At 31.2% G+C, this 20,536-nt stretch overlaps 1 protein-coding gene across 1 annotated transcript; it reads left to right on the plus strand.

Moving 5' to 3' along the window:
- The first annotated feature begins 17,446 nt into the window (after positions 1-17,446).
- Positions 17,447-19,511, plus strand: LOC149537203 (polygalacturonase-like). Its single transcript, XM_089806420.1, has 8 exons — positions 17,447-17,608; positions 17,699-17,830; positions 17,963-18,121; positions 18,304-18,327; positions 18,430-18,637; positions 18,729-18,810; positions 18,944-19,163; positions 19,278-19,511. Exons 1-8 carry the CDS (start codon positions 17,447-17,449, stop codon positions 19,509-19,511), a joined length of 1,221 nt encoding a protein of 406 aa, XP_089662546.1.
- Positions 19,512-20,536: the final 1,025 nt, after the last annotated feature.

Genomic DNA, 20,536 nt, shown 5'->3' on the forward strand with positions numbered 1-20,536 from the left:
CTCCCCCTTCATCAAAAATCACATCTCTTGAAACAACAATCTTATTAGTAATAGGATTGAATAATCTGTAAGCTTTGCTTTTCTCACAATAGCCCACAAAAATACATGATTCATTTTTAGCATCTAGCTTTTGCCTATTCTGATCAGGGATGCGAACATAAGACACACAACCAAAAACTTTAAAATGATCTACATTAGGCCTTTTCTCATACTATGCTTCATACAGAGTCATCTTGTCTAGGGCAGTTGTAGGACTCCTGTTGAGAATATATACGACTGTAGCAATTGAATCAACCCAATAAAAATTGTTCAAACCCTTGGTTTGTAACATGCTCCTTGCCATTTATACCGTAGTATGGTTCTTTCTTTTAGCCACTCCATTCTATTGGGGTATGTATGCAATTGTGAGTTGTCTTTTGATCCCATTCATCTCACAAAAATTTTAAAAATCTTTTGAGCAAAAATCTCCTCCACAATACGTTCTCAAACATCGGATTGTGTTCCCTTTCTCATTCTCTACACAAGATTTAAACCTCTTGAATGTATCAAAGGCTTCATCCTTAGTCTTCACAAAATATAACCAACACATGCATGAGTAATCATCAATAAAAGTAATGAAATATGATGACTTACCCAAGCTTTGTGTTTGTATTGGACCATAAATATCTAAATGAATAAGCTGAAGTGGGTATTGGGCCCTCCATGCATTGTCTTTTGGAAATGTTTCCCTTTTGCACACCCTTTACAAATTTGCTTATGATCTTCAACCTTAGGCAATCCAAGAACCAAAGCATTTGATGTTAGATTCTTCAAACTATTGAAATTCAAATGGCCATACCTAAGATGCCACAACTAACTGTTATCCTCATAAGCCATATTGACAAGCTCATTGTCATTTTGACCAAACTTCAAAGGAAACATCATATTGTTTGTCATAGGAACAACTGTAATCACTTCATTTTTTTGATTCTTATCATAGATAGTACATTGCATGTTCTCAAATACCACTCTATAATTCTTCTCACATATCTGCCCAACACTAAATAAATTATGCTTCAATTTGGAAGTATAATAAATATCTTAAACACTTTTCATACCTTCCTTTGTCTAAACATCCATGGCTCCTTTGGCTGCAACACCCACTGTATTGTTATTACCAAGGGTAATATTGGATTTGTAACTATCATCAAGCTTTGAAAATATTTTTTTGTTACCAAACATATGGTTAGAGCATCCTGAATCCAAATACCAAACATCATTCACATTACACTCACCTTTCCCATATCACAAAAATAAATTACCTGAGGAAGGATTCTCATCTTGTTGAGCATATTTGACATTATTATTAGATGATTTCAATCTACACTCTCTCTTAAAATGTCCATACTTATTGCAATGATAGCATTAGATGTTCCTTTTATCAAATCTACCTCTACCTCTTCCTCCTTGAGTGCCTCCTCTTCCTCTGGATCCTCTTGAAAAATTCTTATTTTGACCCCTTCTTGAGCCTTTGTTGTTGTTACTGTTGCTACTAGCACCATCATTCTTTGAAAGTTGCAATTGGGAAGCAAAAGCCTTCTCATTAACACTAGTAGATGTGTCCCTTCTATTCTCATGTAATATGAGAGATCCAACCAATTCATCATACTCCATGTTAGCTAAATTTTTTCTTTCTTCTATGATAGTTGCTACAGTATTCCATCTTGGGGTTAGAGATCTTAATACCTTCTGTATTACATGCTCTTGAGTCATAAGTTCACCCAAAGTGGCCATTTAATGAATCACATCTTTCACTCTCACACAAAAATCTCTCACATTCTCTGTCTCCTTCATCTTCAAGTTCTTGTATTCTCTTTTCAAGGTTTGTAACTTCACAACTTTGATCTGGTCATTGCCATGGTAAGCATCTTTTATAGTCTTCCAGGCCTCTTTTGTTGTTTGTGCATCAACAATTTGGAGAAACAAGCTCTTATCAAGAGCCATCTGAATGTGAAACAATGCCATTGCATTCTTCTTCTCAGCTTCTTTCTTCAATCTCCTATCATTAGGTTGGAGAGTATTCCAATTTGTAGGCTCTTCGTATCCGGATTCAATGATCTCCCAAAAATCTTTCCCAATAAAAAATGTCTTCATCTTGATTGACCAGTATTGGTAATCAACACCATCAAACTCTGAGATTTGCAAGTTGTTTGCCATATTGCTGTCTTCCAAACACCTTCAGCTCTGATACCAAATGTAGGATTTTAAAACAGCAGCAACACAATTAAAAAATAATAACACTCAGAACAAGGGAGACTCTGTTTTACCACAGAGAACAAAAAAAATGATATTCTATTCCAACCACAATCGCCACAATCGCTGCTCAGTCAATACATTTATTCAAATAAGGAAATTGTTAAAACTGATTCCTAACACATAGATGAAAATATAGATCTGGAGTTATGACAGTGATTTTAGCATTATTGCATGCCTTGCTAAAGAGCAAATTTATGAATTTAAAAAGAAACTACTAACAAACTACAAAAGAATGTCAATAACCATGCAATCTAACAATTATGCATGAAAGTTTTAATTTTAATTGCTGTGAACAGCGATGGAACTGGAGTTTTCTTCTTAAGAGGACTCTGATCACAACATCAGATCTTCTACAAACACAACAAGAATCATGCCAAACACGAACATAGATAGCGTCATGTTTATCGATGTAATACAATTGGCTAAGCTGGGAAAGAAGGGATATTAAACGATGAATGCAGTAGTAAACTTTAAATGATTAACTGGGGAGGCAGGGATATTGACGATGAATTCAGTAGTTAGTGTAGCTTAAATAGATGTGGGATAGATAACATTAGTTAGTGTAGCTTAAATAGATGTGGGATAGCTAACATTTAAGAGATATATGCAATAATGAAATTATTGCTGCTGCTTCTCATAGAAGAAAACTAATTTCGACAAAGTTTGCGGCCACCACAATCAGCCGAAGTGAAGGACCAAAAGAATTAGATGCATGCATTATAGGATAACATATGTACATAGTCATTTAGAAACTCAAGAAAAATACATTCATAGTCTTAGATTTCTATCTGTTGGGTGATGCGACGTGCTCCCCTGCCCATAGGTGGTTAATTATGTGGTGTTCCATGTTCACTAACAGTCATGGCTTTTTGGTGCAACGGAAAATGGGCCCTACAATTGGTATCAGAGCCTGATTTTGGCCTGGTCATGGGTTCAAATCTCCCCGGTGCCTTCCCGACCCGCGTAAGCACCTGGTATGCGCGTCGAGGGGGAGATTGTTGGGTGATGCGATGTGCTCCCCTACCCATAGGTGGTTAATTATGTGGTGTTCGATGTTCACTAAAAGTCATGGCTTTTTGGTGCAACGACAAATGGGCCCTACACTATCAAAGCAGGAACAGGCCTGTTTTTTAAGTAATCGATAGGTACATTTTCCTCCATTTCTTATGCAGTAAACTTGGAACATCTGATTCAAGGTACGTCGAGAAATGGTAGCAAAACTTCATTTACAAGGAAGGGAAATTAACGCCTATGTTTTAGTCAGAAACTATTGTTTTAGGGTGACCACATGGGCTTTCAAATCTAACTGTGAGTTCATGTGATCAAGCAGTCGTTTTTGGGCAGAAAGGAGAGATGCGTGTCATTACATACGTGGCAAAATATGAATAAGAACCCAGGGTTTAAATATGATAACAACAACAGAGAATAAGATATACCGTAGCCGTCAACACATCGAACATCAAACATTTTAACTATTACTCAAACTTATAGGAATTCATATGTGTAACAGTGTACGTCTTGTTTCTACCAACGTTCAGATTTCCTAAACGTGCTGCTGCTGAATAATATATGCTGAAAAATACAAGTATATAAGAAAACGAATATTCTATTCTAATTTTGAAAATAGTAAACTATAAATTTTTAAATTTATTTTTAATATATTTGCATTAATGAGATACAACTGAATATTAAGTTTCTAAGAGATAAGCAAAAAAATGGTACAACTACAACAATGGAACATCCAACACCTCGTGGAAACCTAATTAGACTTATAGAATCCACTACCACTTGGAGAGTGGTGATTGTCATTTCACCAAATGATCAACCTTCCAATTCCTGATAGAACCATTAGACTTATAGAATCTACATGCGGTAGTCAGTCCGTTATCACAAATCTTGAGGGGAGTGCTAAATATTTTTTCCGAAATGGGGAGATCAGAATTACCTAGGGAAACCTTATCTTAGAACAAGGTTACCTTGGATGACATTCTCCTAGGAAATATTTACCCAAATAAACCATGTTCTAATAATTAAGAGCAAAATTAAAGTGTTCTAAAACACAATTTTCAGGAGTGAAAAAACTTATCCAATGTTGGCTTGCTCAAAATATTATATGTAAATCCAAAATTCTAGGGAGAAGTACAAAAGAAATCTTATCTCCCCTAATTCAAATAGACACATCTTAATTTAAACTTTGAGAATACCTTGTTAGTAAACAATTTATACCCTCACCTTCATTCGGTTTTACATTGACTCCTTATGCCCAAGGTGATGAGAAACAAGCTATCTCTAACAGATTGGATTAGTGCACTCCTATGTTACTAATCCTTGAATTGAAGGATATAGTTCTCCTATGTGTAAGATATGCTTGGAATTATGTCTTTATGTGATCAAAAGGGTAACTAGGGGTATGCTCTTAACCTAAGAGCAGAAGAGGTTAACTAGGATACTCATAGAGATAAGCAACCTAGGTGAGGTTTTAGGTCTAACACCAACTCTACTCCTACTCCTAAATGTATCTAATACTATGAGATGCAAGGGGATGCAATGGAAGAAGAACATCCATGGCCCTAAGTGGCTCTCTAACTAGTCAAGGTTGCCTAGTGGAAAAATCCCAGCACACTTTAATCCTAACTTCACATTACAAAAGCAAAATGTTATGTAGTTGTGGAAAAGAGAAGAAATACCTATGAAAGATTGCACTCTAACTACCCATACTACTAACATTGCACTAACACTCTAATTATCCCAAATACTAGTAGCTTTACAAGTACTTATCCTACAATTCTAGAAAGACTAACCAACATGCATGTTAGCTCAACAAACAAGAGGCAATGATAGGAAAAAAAGTCACAAGACATCATCAAATCCCTGCCTACAACCCTTCGAGTCTCACTCAATAGTCTCTGCTATGGGGAAAGAATAGCAGGGTAAATTGCCAATCCCTTCCATTGATTTTCAAAAGAATAAATATAGAAATCAAAGATGGAGTATTACAGAAAATAACTGAATTGATTCATCTTCTTTACTAGAATGATCCACATCAAGAGGTCATTTATCAGTTATAAAAGGCAACAATAATGATTGGGTCAAACACTTCGTGTCTATAATATGGACCTTTGTGTATCTAATGAGCCATCAAGAAAGGATCTGGCAACACTCTTGGCTGTATCTATTCATTTCGACATCTCTTTGACACCTCAAAATATCATTCATTGAGCTATGACACCGTTTTATAATTTATATCAGTTCATCTCTGAGCTTAAATGCTGAACATCAATCCTGTACAATGTGGCAGAAAATCTCATGGGATCGTGGAGGATTTTCACATTCTTGCTCGAAAACCCCTAAAATGATAATAGTATTTTTGCTAGTTTATCACTATAACACATGGCGATCTCTCATTTTCATCATTCATCACCACAACATCTTAGTACTTAATCTGGTCTCCGATAGGATCATCACTATAGGATAAAGCTATTAGGATAAGAGTCTTTGAACATACATTGGAGCTTTATCAAATAGATATTTTTGATCTCATCTATGGGGTATGTTTGACACTTGTCCACCCATCTAGGCACACCTAGTAGACAAATAAACATTGACTTCCTACTTGGTTAAGCTCTGAATGGGGGGAGATGAGATAAAAAGCCTTCCTACTCATCACATAGACATGAACATTGAATTTATTGGACTTGACTTGACAACAAGTTGAAGCTCAAAACTAGGGAACTGAAAGTTGTTCTAACAATTGGCTCTAACTTGGGGACTTATGCATGTGAGTGCCTAAGGAGGAACCTAGATATTTGAGGTTAGAAAAAACACACATAGAAATAAACAAGATTACTTCCTTTAATATAGAAAACACCAAATAGAAAAGATCAGTGCCTTAGCCCATTGGGTTACAGAGTCTTAAATAGCACAGGGATATGATATGCATTTGGGTGGTGGGTAAGCTAGGCAACCAACACAAAGGAAAAATAAAACACATAGAAAGAAGGAAACAAAAAGACCTAGGCTAAAGCACACAACCTAACACTAACTATATATAGAGGCAGGAAGAAATCCCACCATAGAAACTAGTGATATAAGTTACTTATGTGAAGCCATTGATTGGTTGAGAGAAGTAGGATCCTTTCCTCCATTTAATTGATTTTTCTCTCTAAGTAGGACTCCTACTTGTATCAACATCGTGACAACTCAAACTCTCCAAGTAGTATGTAGGACTTGACTGGATGCCCACATAGATTTGAACAACCATGCTTCATTATATATTAAATCCTCTTCCTTAGGTCATTTTAAAGTCTCCTTTTTATAATCTTCTAGAGGAGGAAGATGGTCACACACCTCCTTTTAAAGAGATTAAGTGGTCTCTTTTTGGTATTAGCGTCCAAATTAAGTGATAGTGACCAATCCAAGAACTACTGCTCTCACAATTGTCAATATTATTATTTCATCTTTAAAGGAGTTTTCTTCATCTTTTCTCAAGGAATCAAAAAATTGAAAAAAATATTCCCTCTTTTCCCAAGCATCTTTACATGATATTATTTCATTGAAATTTTTCTTACATCAATAATTGTGACATCTTCTTAACCAAGAAAGAATATCACTAGTTGAAAATTTCCTCTAGCCCTTCTATTCAAAGTCGATGCTTCATACATCCTACTTAGATATATCCTCTAGTGTAGGTTGATCCTCATGTTTTACATTATATAAGATTTGTTTTCTATGAATTCTATGTGAATGTGCTTATATCTTGCCCCTTGTATGGAAAGTTTATAAAAGCATTTCTAGTCATTTTAGTTTTGCAACATTGTGAGTATTATATGGAGCATTTATGTTGTAGATTAAAGGATTTATTTCCATCATCATTTACTTACATTCTAAGAAAACTATTTACTCAATTATCATTGGGTTTCATTCCTATCTCTCATAGATTCATCACGGTGGTTGTAACACTTTTTTGTTGTACTTTTATTTTCAAAAATATTGTGGCCTTGTAGGTTTCTCTTGGTCCTTTGGTAGAGATATTAAAATATGAATTGTATCAATCTTATAGTTATTTATTTATTATTCTATATCTTTTCATTTATTTTTTTGAGTTATATGACACTAAACATTTTTTCTCCACTAAAAGAGGCATTAGATTTTGGGTTTCCAAATTTGTCACATATTGACACCTTTTAAAACAATTTATTTTCTATTAAAGTATTCCCATTAAGAGGTTGTACTTAAGGAACTACTAAAAAATTCTATGAAATAAGGACTAAAAATAGTGGAGATCATTTTGTAAAGGAGAATCATTTATGGAAAATGTGAAAAACGTCTTGGCATAAGCTATTAATAATTTGTATGATGTAAGTGAGACTATCTCCAATTTTATAAGAGTATTTTGAGCTCCCATGAGTCTTTATATTGTGGGTTGAGTTTCAAACACATCAATATGTTTTATTATGCGTATGCATATAATACTAGATTCGATGAAAGCTTGATAATCTTTTATCTATTATAAGTTTTGCCTCTGTTCTTGGTGGAAATTTTCACCCAATAGTGATCTATCTATGTTGATCCATATTTTACATGTTTGTGGATTTTTTAAAAATGTTCTTTATTTGTAATTTTGATTATTTGTCCATTAGTATAGTTTATATTATATATTTGCACATTTTTTCATATTGTAAAATGTTGTGGTTGCCTCCATTTCTAATGGTCTCTTCTAGTTCAAGGACATAGATGTATATTTTTGAAGACTAAAATAAAATCCATATTTTGTGTGTGTGTGTGTGTGTGTGTTTTTGTATATATTTTTAATTGCAAATATATTCATTATTTTGACAAGCATAAATTTGTTTTTACATAGTTCTAATTTATTAAAAAATCATGAAAAAATTTAATGCTTAACATAAAAATTATTTGATGAAATTACATTATGTATGTATGTATGTATGTATGTATGTATGTATACATATATATATATATATATATATATATATATATATATATATATATATATGTATGTATGTATGTATATATATGTATATATATGTATATATATGTATGTATGTATATATATATATATATTTATGTATGTATAAATATGTATGTATGTATATATATACATATTTATACATACATATATATATATATATATATATATACATATTTATACATACATATATATATATATATATATATATATATATATATATATATATATATATATATACATATTTATACATACATACATATATATATAGCATATATGTATATATGTATATATATATGTATGTACATATATATATATATATATATATATATAGCATATATGTATATATGTATATATATATATATATATGTATGTACATATATGTACATATATATATGTACATATATATATATATATATATATGTACATATATATATATATATGTACATACATATATATATATATGTACATACATATATATATATATGTACATACATATATATATATATGTACATATATATACATATATATATATATGTATGTATATATATGTACATATATATACATATATATAGATATATATACATACATATATATATATATATATGTATATATATATACATACACACACATATATATGTATGTATGTATATATATGTACATATATATACATAGATATAGATATATATACATATATAAACATACATATACATATATATATATATATATATATATATATATATATATATATATATATATATATATGTATGTATGTATGTATGTATGTATGTATGTATATCTGTACATATACATACATACATACATACATATATATTTGCTTCTTCTTTTCTAAATTTATGTAGATGGATATTATATGTTCGATGTGACAATTTTTAAAGGGGAGCTTTATTCAATAAATATTTTACCAATATCTAGATTTAGTTTTCCAATTTATTATACTAATTTTTTTTTAAAATTCTCACTTATGAAAATTTTTAAATATTAAAGTTGTATGTAAATTACATCATTATTCACAACATTTTGTTTAAAATGATATCTTGTACCAATTGTTTAAACATTTTACGAAATAACTTTTTTGAAAACTTGTTTATAAGTTGTCCTTTTACTTATGTTATATCTATTTGTACTCATATTTTTTATTAACCAAAATGATCTACTTTACTTTTCAATATTGTAATAGATTTTTTAAAAATATGCATGTATATTCCAGCTTATGTTATTCAACAGAAGCATATTTAGGAAAACAAAATGTTAGGTAGTAGAAACAATATATAAGCATAAAAAGTTCTATAATTTTCAAAGAACTAATGGAGGGATAGGTAAAATTCTTGGAGTTTGATGTGTAGATGGCTAAGGTATATCTTATTCTCTATAGATGAAAATAGATTTCCAACATCTATTATTGCTATCGTATTTTGACCCCATGTACTTATTTATATTTTGTCATGTATGAACTAACACTTACTCCTTTCTTTCGCTCCTTCACTATGGCTAATTGTAGTGGTCATAAACTTTGTGGAAATTAGATTTCTTCCATGAAAGTAAGCAACTTAAAAGAAATGATTTTATTATTGTCTATATCTCTTAAATGTTATATATCCCACATTGCAAGAGTTCCCTTACATCTAGGATTCTCCCACATCATACACCTAGGGTAATTTGAAAAGTGACTTTGTGATGTCAGATTCAAAAGGAAACCAAGATGGCTAATGTCATCCCTTGTAAGCCATGAAGAATTTCTATTGGGTCTCCTCTCCATTTGATTAGATATTCTTCATATAACTTATTTCTTGTGTTAGTGGGAACACCACTAGGGATAACTTTAAGAAACCTTCCTTTGGAAAAATGAATAAAATTTTGGCAAATCAAACATTAGTTCAAGGAAAAACAATTAATTTTTATTGGTGAAATTAATTTTTTAATTTTATTATCAATTTTTTCAACTGTACGAAAATTCTATAAAATCTCGAGGAATCTTTCATTATTGATGAAAATCATTGATGAAAGTATACATACCTAGAAACGATTATTTTATTATTATTATATGGATCCTAATTGATTAGAAAATTAGAAGGTCAATTTTATCCCACTTTTATCATTATAGTTTCCCTCAAAATTATTGAGTGGTGGTATGGAGGCAACATCCCTATTATTTATGATCGTTGGAGGATCTTAAATCAATGACCTAAATCCTATTTTAGGCCAAACTTTTAGAAGGATACCAACTTTTAAAGAAAGTCCCAAAAGTAAAGGCACATGTTCCCAATCAAAGATATTTTGGGCCAAAGTGAGAATAATAAGATAAGAAGTTTCATGGAAAGTCTTTGGAATAGAGATGCATGTCAAATCTACATACTTAATGTGTAACCTAACTTCAATTTTTACACAATATTGGCTAATATGACATTGATGAAAGATAATAATTGGAAATTGTAGATGATTTTATATAATTTACTACGTGAAAAAAATAGATTGCACTAGTGAATTCATCACTAAAATACAAATACTTCTATATTATTATTGGTGATTGGCCTGTGCATGGCACCCAATTTTCATAAAATGCAAGCAACATGGCCTCCCCAAAAGTAAAAAAAGAGAAAGCTAAATTTGGGGTCCCTAATGAGAAAGATTAGCCAATTGGAAAATATTAGCCACTAAAGTTATCCTTGATCACCACTGTCTAGTGAGTTCTTAATCTCTTTTGTAGTTGAAATAGTTTTCAGAACAATTTACTATATTTTTGAGATCTCATCTTCAATGTCTCCTTCATAATACTCAGTCAAATTTGAAATGTTAAAAACTAGTTAAATATTATTTTCACTAGGAAAGTCTCCTTCATATGTATTCCTTGAATCATGCTTCTTTAGTGTCTTGTATGGTGCAAAATTCTTCATTTTTAACTTGTTATATTTTCCTACTCGAAATCACTCCTTCCTCAAATGAACCATGACTTCCTCCTGAACATGAAATTCCTTACCCCTCATTTTCTCATTAGTCTTAGCTTTGTATTGTGTATTCATCTTCATGAAGTGCTTCCTCACCTCCTCATGGATGGTCTTCAGGTCTTCTACAAAGTCCTCATCTTCAACTCTACTTATCTCTTCTTTATCCAACTTCCTCAATTCAAAAGCATTTCTAGGGCTACTCCCACATATAATTTGGAACCATGATTTACCAGTGCTTCTATTGATAGAATTATTGTAAGCAAACTATTTGTGTGGTCAATTCAAATTCATCTTCATGAAGTGCTTCCTTACCTCCTCATGGATGGTCTTCAGGTCTTCTACAAAGTCCTCATCTTCAACTCTACTTATCTCTTCTTTATCCAACTTCCTCAATTCAAAAGCATTTCTAGGGCTACTCCCACATATAATTTGGAACCATGATTTACCAGTGCTTCTATTGATAGAATTATTGTAAGCAAACTATTCGTGTGGTAAATTCCCCATACTCCTATTTTGGACCATTTTGCACCTCTTTTAAAGACTTTCACTTTTTTGAAATTTCATGTATTCTTTCAGTTGGTTGTTTTCTATTATGGAAACATGTAGGAGATTTTAAAAGGTCCTAATATTTCTTTTGAATCACTTATTTGCATGTGAGCATTTTATACTCAACATATAAAATTGTCCATTTGGTGCTATGTTGTTTTTTATTGTTTTTGGTTGTATTTGCTAGTCTTCAAGGTAGTTTGAGGGTGTTATGAATTTCCTTTGGAAAGTATACATGATAGGATTTTCTCATTTTTCCAAAGACTAGTACCTTAAAATATATATGATACCTTATCAACACTATAATACTATAAAGAAAGCTAGTGCCAAACTATGACTATAATGGGTATGAGATAGTCTTTTCGAAGTATTAGTGTGCCATTTGAGTGCTAGTGTCCAATCCGAGAACTAGTTTTCTCACAATTCCCAATTTTCCTATTTCATATTTATAGGATTTTTTTATCAAATATTAAGGGAGAAAAAAAATGAAAAAATGCTTCTCCCTTTCCCAAAAGTCTTTCTATGGTAGTTTTTCATAGAGAAAATTTATACATTGTCACTTATGATATATACTTATCTGTGTAAGGCTATCATTGGTTAGAAATGTATTATAGCCCTTCCATTTAGTAGAGGCTTTGTACCTTCTATTTAGAAATCCTTTAGTGTAGGTTGGTACTTATATTTTACATGATATAAGATTAGCTTTGTCTTAAATCTAGGTTAATGCTCCTTTTTCCTACCCCTTGTATAAAGAGCTGACAATGTCATTGTCTAGTCAACCATTGTGGCTCTTTGGAATATCATCATTGGTGTTAGTTTCTCAATATTTTGTGAGTGTTATAAAGAGTATTTATGGTGTGGATTAGATGATTTTTATTCCATCATCTATCCTTACAAGCCATGTGTTATTACTCAATCATTGTTGGGTTTCATTCATATCTCTCATAGGTTCATCGTGGAGCTTGTAACATATTTTGCATTGTGGTTATTTTTTCAAAAAATATTATGTGGTCTTGTAAGTTTGGTCTATTGAATAAGGTATTAAAATATGAACCTTATCAATTTTATAGTTATTTACTTATTATTCTATATCTTTCCACATTTTTTGACATTTATGATATTGAACAATTTTTCTCCATCAAAAGAGACATGGGATTTTGGGTTTCCATGATTTTTGTTGCATGTTGGTGTCTTCTAAAATAAATTATTTTCTATAAAAAGATGTCAATTGAGTGGTTGAGCATGGAAAACATTTTTTAAGAAAGTAATAAAAAAATTCTATAAAATAAGGACTAAAATGGTGAAGATCACTTTGGACGTAGAATCATATGAGGAAAATCTAAAAATATATTTGCATAAGCTATTAATAATGTAGGATGTACTTAAGATTATCTCCTATTTTATAAGAGTATTTGAGCTCTCGTAAGTATTTTATAAGAGTATTTTATAATAGTATATTGATGGGTTGGGTTTTGGACACATCAATATATTTTATATACGTACACAAATAATAATAGATTTGTCGAAAGCTTGATGAAATTTGAGGTATTATGATCTTTGTGAAGAATTGTATGGATTTTCCCTTTTTCCTCATGGAAAATATGATTTATTTACAATTTTGATCATTTTGCCATCAATATTTCCTAGTTTATATTTTAGATTTGTACATTTTCTCATATTGTATAATATTCTTGTTGCCTCCATCTCTAGTAGTATGTTCTGGTTCAAGGACATTAGTCATCATTTGTGAAGACTTGGAGTATCATTTAGGTTAATCAAAAGTATAAATAGTAATCAATTTGGAATAAGATCTAAATAGGACTAACAATCTTTTGTGACAACTTAAAAACAAGTTTACAAAAATGTTATTTTTGATAAAATGTTTAAGCATATTGGCAAAAGATATCACTTCCAAGAACCTTGTGATATATTTGTAATTTTTTCTACTCATATTTAAACATATTTACAAATCCTTTCTTGAATGAGAATAAAATATCAACAATTATCAAAATCAATAGATATTGGTAAAATGCCTATTTTGTTTGAAAATTTTGTAACTTGTTCTAAATGAAAGTCTCCCCTTTACAAATTGTCAAGAACAAAATATACAAAACATAAAAAATATAAACTCTATTTACAAAATTTTAGGAAGGAAGAAAAATTTAACAACATTAATGTAAAAGATCTAATTTTAATAAATTTAATATAAAACATGTTCATAATTTCTTAATAAACAATAACTATGTAATAGATGAATATTTGTACTTGTTAAAATATATGAATATATTTGTTAAGGAAATATATATGAAGACATACACAAACAAAATATAGAAGATTATTTTGGAAAAATAAATTAAATTTAGGGTTTACTTTTCAAAGATTAAAATAGATTTGTTTTTCATACATGAATATTCAACATATATTATTCATCAGTGTTGGAATGTGTATTTTCTCCCTCAAATGAAATGTAAAGGTGTAATAAAGGATTCTAGAAATTATTGGATTGCTAGATAGGGTTAGGTTCTAGAAGTTATTTATGTGTAGATAGCTTTAGAAAAGTCTATTTGTCTTATGTCAGTTAATTTAGATATTTCTGGAAACAATCAAAGACCTCTAAAAGAGGCACAATGTAATGTTTTCTATGATTAAGCAATGAAATAATTTTATAATTTCTATAAGTTCCTATAACATGCATTTTTTGTTTAATTATCATTGTGGATCCAATCCATCCACCCCTATCAAGTTGGTATCAGAGCTAGTTGAACAAAATTGCTGATTGGGATAAAAGAACAAGTGATATTTTGGTGCAGCTAGGTTGCGATGTTCATATGGTAAAGATAACATCTTCTAAATAGAGAAGTATATGATTTTTGTTGTCCAGCCAATGAGTCAGATCATGTTGAAGTTCTGAAAAAATTTTGGTGTGAAGAAATTTGTTTGGAGAAGAAGAAAATCATTGCTCCCATTGAAAGAAAGAGTGTGCATCTTATTGGAGGCAGCAGTTTGTGGAGGATTTCTATTGTTTCCACAAAAGAAGAGAGGAAAGAACAAAAAGTATGGTGTGAATTCTTTAATTATTTAATGACATTTGAGAAATAATAACAGTAGAAGAATATTGTGAGGAGTCTAGCTGTCTAAAGAATTTGTTTCAAGTTGCTTGAAGATTTAATTAAAAATCTAGAAGTAAAAAGACATTTAGAGTTATCTAAAAGAAAGAGTAAAGTGTGTTAAATAGTTGATTTCAATGGGAAAAGCTAGTAGAGTTCAGAAAGAGAAGACCGATAAGTTAGAAGAAGAATTAGTGATGGTGAAGAAAGAAAATGCAAGATTATTGTGTGAAAAAGATATTTTGCAAAAGGAATTGACAAAAGTAAGAAATGAAATGGGAGAAAAAAAGTCTAAATTGTTAAATGAAATTAGTGTCTACATAGAGGAAATTTAAGAGCTAGAAAATAAGCTAAAATTTGTGGAAGAAGTACATAATTGGCAGGTGAAGGAAACATACAAACTTAGAGAGAAAAATAAAGAATTAGAACAAAAGTTAAATTTGTTTGATGATGCTGAGAAAAAGAACAAAGTTTTAGAAGATAATGTGAAGAAATTGGAAGAGGAATATCATATGTTAGAGAAGGAATTGTCTACTCTGAAACAAGAGAAAGAATATTTGAATGTGAAACCATTTGTATGTGATGTGTCTTGTGACATAAATTATTTGAGTGATTATGAGATTGAGAAATATGATTTTGCTGAAGTTGTTTGCAAAAAAGAGTGTAATGATGAACATGAAAATTGTATTGATAGAACTTCTAGCTATTATAATGACAATATTGGTTTGAAGATTATTAAAAAGAATGAGTTTTAAAGGTAAAGGTCTAGGAAAGGATGAATAAGGGTTAAGTAATTTGATTGAGATTACAATCAAGCCAAAATATGCAATTCTTGGATATGATGCAGGTAGTGGAAAGATGAATAAAGGTTCAAGGGAATCAATTGAAAGCATAAAGATTGCACAATATTCACACTATAACAGGAAAGGGCATACAAAGGATAGATGTTGGGATATATATCCTTGTAATATTTATGTTTTGAAGAATCATTGTGACAAGACATGTTGGAATAGAGAGTGCAATAAAGATTTTATGGCAAGTTGTATAAAAATAGATTGTGGATGGATCTATGGATTGAGTTGGCAGAATATTACAGGTATGACCAAAAGTTTGTTTAAGTACAAATATTCAAGTGTATATAATGATGGAGATCTTTCAAAGATTGAATGTTCAAGGAGAATAAAAAATGGTTTGAGTAAATCTCAGTCATTATGTAGCATGCCATCCATAGAAAGTGATTTTGCAGAAAATTCAAGTTTATTATTTTGAAGAATTAAATTAATTTTTTTATAAGGACTACCACAGCAGTTGGACAAAGGCATTAGTAGATATGAATATTTTTGGAAAATAGCATTTTGGCATCACACAAAGAAAGGATTTGAATAGTCAATAATGATAAGAAAAAGGGAAATAATAGGTAAGAGAAAAGGGAATTTGGAAGCCCAAACATTATGATGAGAGGTTTTAAAGACTGTAGGCTTGGATGTGGACATGAGAAATAGGTAAAAGAAAATAATAATCATGGCACATTCGAATATGTATGTAACAAATTTTGAGGTTGAAATTAAAGGTGAGTGTTGGAATGTATAATTTCCCCCTCAAATGAAATGTAAAGACATAATAAAGGATTCTAGAAATTGTTGGATTATCAAATAGGGTTAGGTTCTAAAAGTCATTTATGTGTAGATAGCTCTAGAAAAGTCTATTTGTCTTATATCGGTTAATTTAGATATTTTCAGAAACAATCAAAGACTAAGTACCTCCAGTGTGTATTTTGTGTTTAATTATCATTGTGGATCCAATCCATCCACCCCTATCAATCAGAAGCACCTTTAGAAAAACAGAACGTTAGGTAGTACAAAAAAGACGTACACATATGAATTTCCATAATTTTAAAAGATGTGATAGTTAAAATGTTTGATGTTTGATGTGCTGACGGCTCAAGTATATCTTATTTTCTGCGATGAGAATATATGTTCAACATGTGTTATTGTTGTCATATTTTAACTCCATGTGCTTATTCATAGTTTGCCACGTACCAAGTGACACTCATTTCTGGTACCTTGAACCAGAAGTTTTAGTGAGCGAGTGCCAAGTTTACTGCTTAAGAAATGGGGAAAATGTAGCTAACTATTATAAAAAAAGGGGCCTGTTCTTGCTTTGATGACAAATCTAAGACTAGAACGGTTCTTCCTTGAATTTCTAAATGAAGGTGTACAAAAGTTATGTTTTGGTAAATAACGATGGACTTGCAGATCCTCGAATTCACCCACAAATGCATGCATCTTATCCTTTTAGTTCTTCACTTCGGCTGATTGTGGTGGCCGCAGACTTTGTCGAATTAGTTTTCTTCCATGAGAAGCAGGAGCAATAAATTTATTATTGTAAATATCTCTTAAGTGTTATACATCCCGCATCTATTTAAGCTACACTAACTAATGAATTCATCATCAATATCCCTTCTTTCCCAGCTTAGCCATTGAAAGTTTAGTGCCTTCTTGTATTATATTGAAAGTTTAGTACCTTCTTGGATAAAACTGAAAAACATGACGCTGTCCATGTTCATGTTTGCGTTTATTCTTGTTGTGTTCTCATCCAGTATGCCCGGTGTACGCTCTCTCAGGCTATTGGGCAGCATCAATACACATCAAATATTTAACGTTCTTAGCTATGGTGCGAAAGCTGACGGACAAACAGATGATACTACGGTAGGTAGAAGATTTCAAATGAAGAAAGCTATCGAAAATTGATAAAATCTAATGTTCTAGTTTGGTTAATTTGTGTTTTGTGAAATGTAGGCCTTTCTATCAGCATGGAACGCTGCCTGTTCTTCGAATGGTTCACCAGTTGTATATGTCCCAAAGATGACTTTTCTCATCAATCCAGTTACATTTGATGGGCCATGTCGAAATGATAAGATTACAATACAGGTGACGCATCTAAAGAAATTCATATATATTTCTGTTGACTCTAAGGGCTGAAAAAACAGAACAAAAGCCTTTTAATGTCTTTCGTGTAGAAAATGGTAGAGACAAGTCCTGATGTGCTCTGGTTCTGAGCAGGTGACTGGAAAGCTTATTGCTTCAACAGATAATAGATTGTGGAGTGAAAACAGCATAAATTATTGGCTGCATTTTAGAAATGTGATCGGTTTAACAGTCGAGGGTAATGGAATTTTAGACGGACGGGGAGCTTCTTGGTGGGCGGAGATGAATGCAAAGGTATGCATATCTGTGAATTCCAACCCAAATATATCGCCTCATTGACAAAGCAGTAATAGATTATTAATAATATCATTAATATCTTTGTTCGTTTTTATGGATCATGCTTTATTTGCCCAAGGATTGTTGGATTGCCATAGCTTTTAAAACTGACTATGATTGTTTGCGTTTTGCATGAGCAGAAGAAAAATCAGAATGGGCCCACGGTACTACTTCTACCTCTCTCATTACTCATTGTTTTCAAACCTAGACCGCCTCATTTGGATCAGATTAGATTATCTAATGAATCTGTTTCTTTTTGTGATCAGACATTGAGATTTACAGGAACCACGAATACCATAGTAAGAAAGATCACTTCAATCAACAGCAAGCAGTTTCATCTAAACTTCGATACCTGCAATAATGTTTTGGTGGATGGTGTGACTATTGAGGCTTCGGGTGACAGTCCTAATACCGATGGAATTCATATGGGACAGTCTTCCAATGTTATTATTAGAAACATTATAGTAGGAACAGGTGACTTTTGTTGACTCATACGGTAAATGATTTGTAGACGATGGATTGATTTTAAGGAATTCCTCATAATTTCGCTTCAATTTATTTTCAGGCGATGATTGCGTTTCTATTGGATCAGGATCCTTCAATGTTGCCATTGAAGGGGTCACATGTGGGCCAGGGCATGGAATCAGGTGATAATAAGTAGCTTTGAGAAGTATAAGTCTTGCTTTCCATAAATTGATGTGTTGGAGAAAAAATGCTATGTGGGTACTGATAAAATACCTTTTTTTTCCCTCTGTGTTTGTCATGTTGTTGGTAATGAAGTATTGGAAGTCTTGGTGAAGATAACTCCATTGCTGCTGTAAAGAACATAACTGTAAGTGGTGTCACTTTTCACAACACGGAGAATGGAGTAAGGATCAAAACATGGGAAGGAGGGAATGGTTTCGCAACTGGTATAACTTTCCAAAATGTGAAAATGGATAACGTACAAAACCCCATTATAATTGACCAATACTATTCTCCAAATGGAATTTCTGGAAAGGTGTGTATATATATAGTGTGTGTGTGTGATGTTACTATAAACATAAGCTTCAATATTTGTAGTTAATGACATGGCAGTGATTTAATTATGTATGTTATTATTGCATATTTGCAGGGAAATTCTGGTGTGAAGATCAGCGACGTCCTATACAAGAACATAACTGGAACATCGGCTACAAATGCTGCAATTGCGTTTGAATGCAGCCAGAGTGTGCCTTGTCAAGGAATCAAAGTAGACTCCATAAACTTGAGCTACACTAGCGGTGGAAAAGAAACCCAATTTTTGTGTAAGAATGCACAAGTTAGTGCACTTGATGCTGGGGCTGTAAACCCAACCCCTTGCCACTAATGACCATTAGGGGATGTAAATCGATAGGATTTAGGTAATGGCAGAATTATACTACACTATTGTACATAATTCTTTCATATTTTATATTAACAAAGATTTTTTTCAAAGAAATTGGTTTTTCAATATATAAGGTTTGTTTTGTTTCATGTTTTGTGCTTTTTTAATGAATAGTCAATTTTTACTAATTAAAATATTAAAGTTATGTATTCACAAAAAAAATCAGAGATATAAAATTTTATTTTATTATTTGAATTGGGATGAGTATTTAAATTCTATGATAGACAAAAATAATATTACTATTAATGACATAATCATTAAATTGAATAATATGTATGTAGAATGATCTATTTTGTTTCATAAATAAATTTAATTAATTAATTTTTTATTTATCAATGTGAAATACATTCTTAATGTAATTTTTGTGTGCTAAACTTCCTATTAAACAGAGGAAATGAACTAGCATCAATAAGTGTTCTAGCACATACTAATATTCTGAGTAATATGACACGGATAGCTGTCACTTCAAAGTTATTAGCATTGATAATAACTACCTATAATTTGATGAAAATTATTCTAATCATTTGTACATGTCGATCCATATTTTTCCTATTTATAGATTTTTATTAATATTTCTATGTCGATCCATATTTTTCCTGTTTATGGATTTTTATTAATATGATTTGTTTGCAATTGTAATTGTTTATTATTTCTTAATTTATATTTTTGATTTGCACATTTTCTCGTATTGTATAATGTTCTGGTTGCCTCCATCTCTAATAGTATGTTCTGGTTCAAGGACATAGGTCAACATTTGTGAAGACTTTGTGTATCATTTAGGTTAATAAAAAATATAAATAGTAATAGATTTCGAATAACAGAAAGAACTAACGATCTTTGTGACAACTTATAAACAAGTTTAACAAAATGTTATTTCTGATAAAATGTTTAAGCATATTGGCAAAACATATTTACAAATCGTTTCTTGAATGAGAATAAAGGTATGATAAAATTTTAGTATGAGCAAT

The sequence above is a fragment of the Cupressus sempervirens genome, chromosome 10 (genome assembly GCF_028749045.1).
Source record: "Cupressus sempervirens isolate cs-2001-9-10 chromosome 10, ASM2874904v1, whole genome shotgun sequence".
Classification (NCBI taxonomy): Eukaryota; Viridiplantae; Streptophyta; class Pinopsida; order Cupressales; family Cupressaceae; genus Cupressus; species Cupressus sempervirens.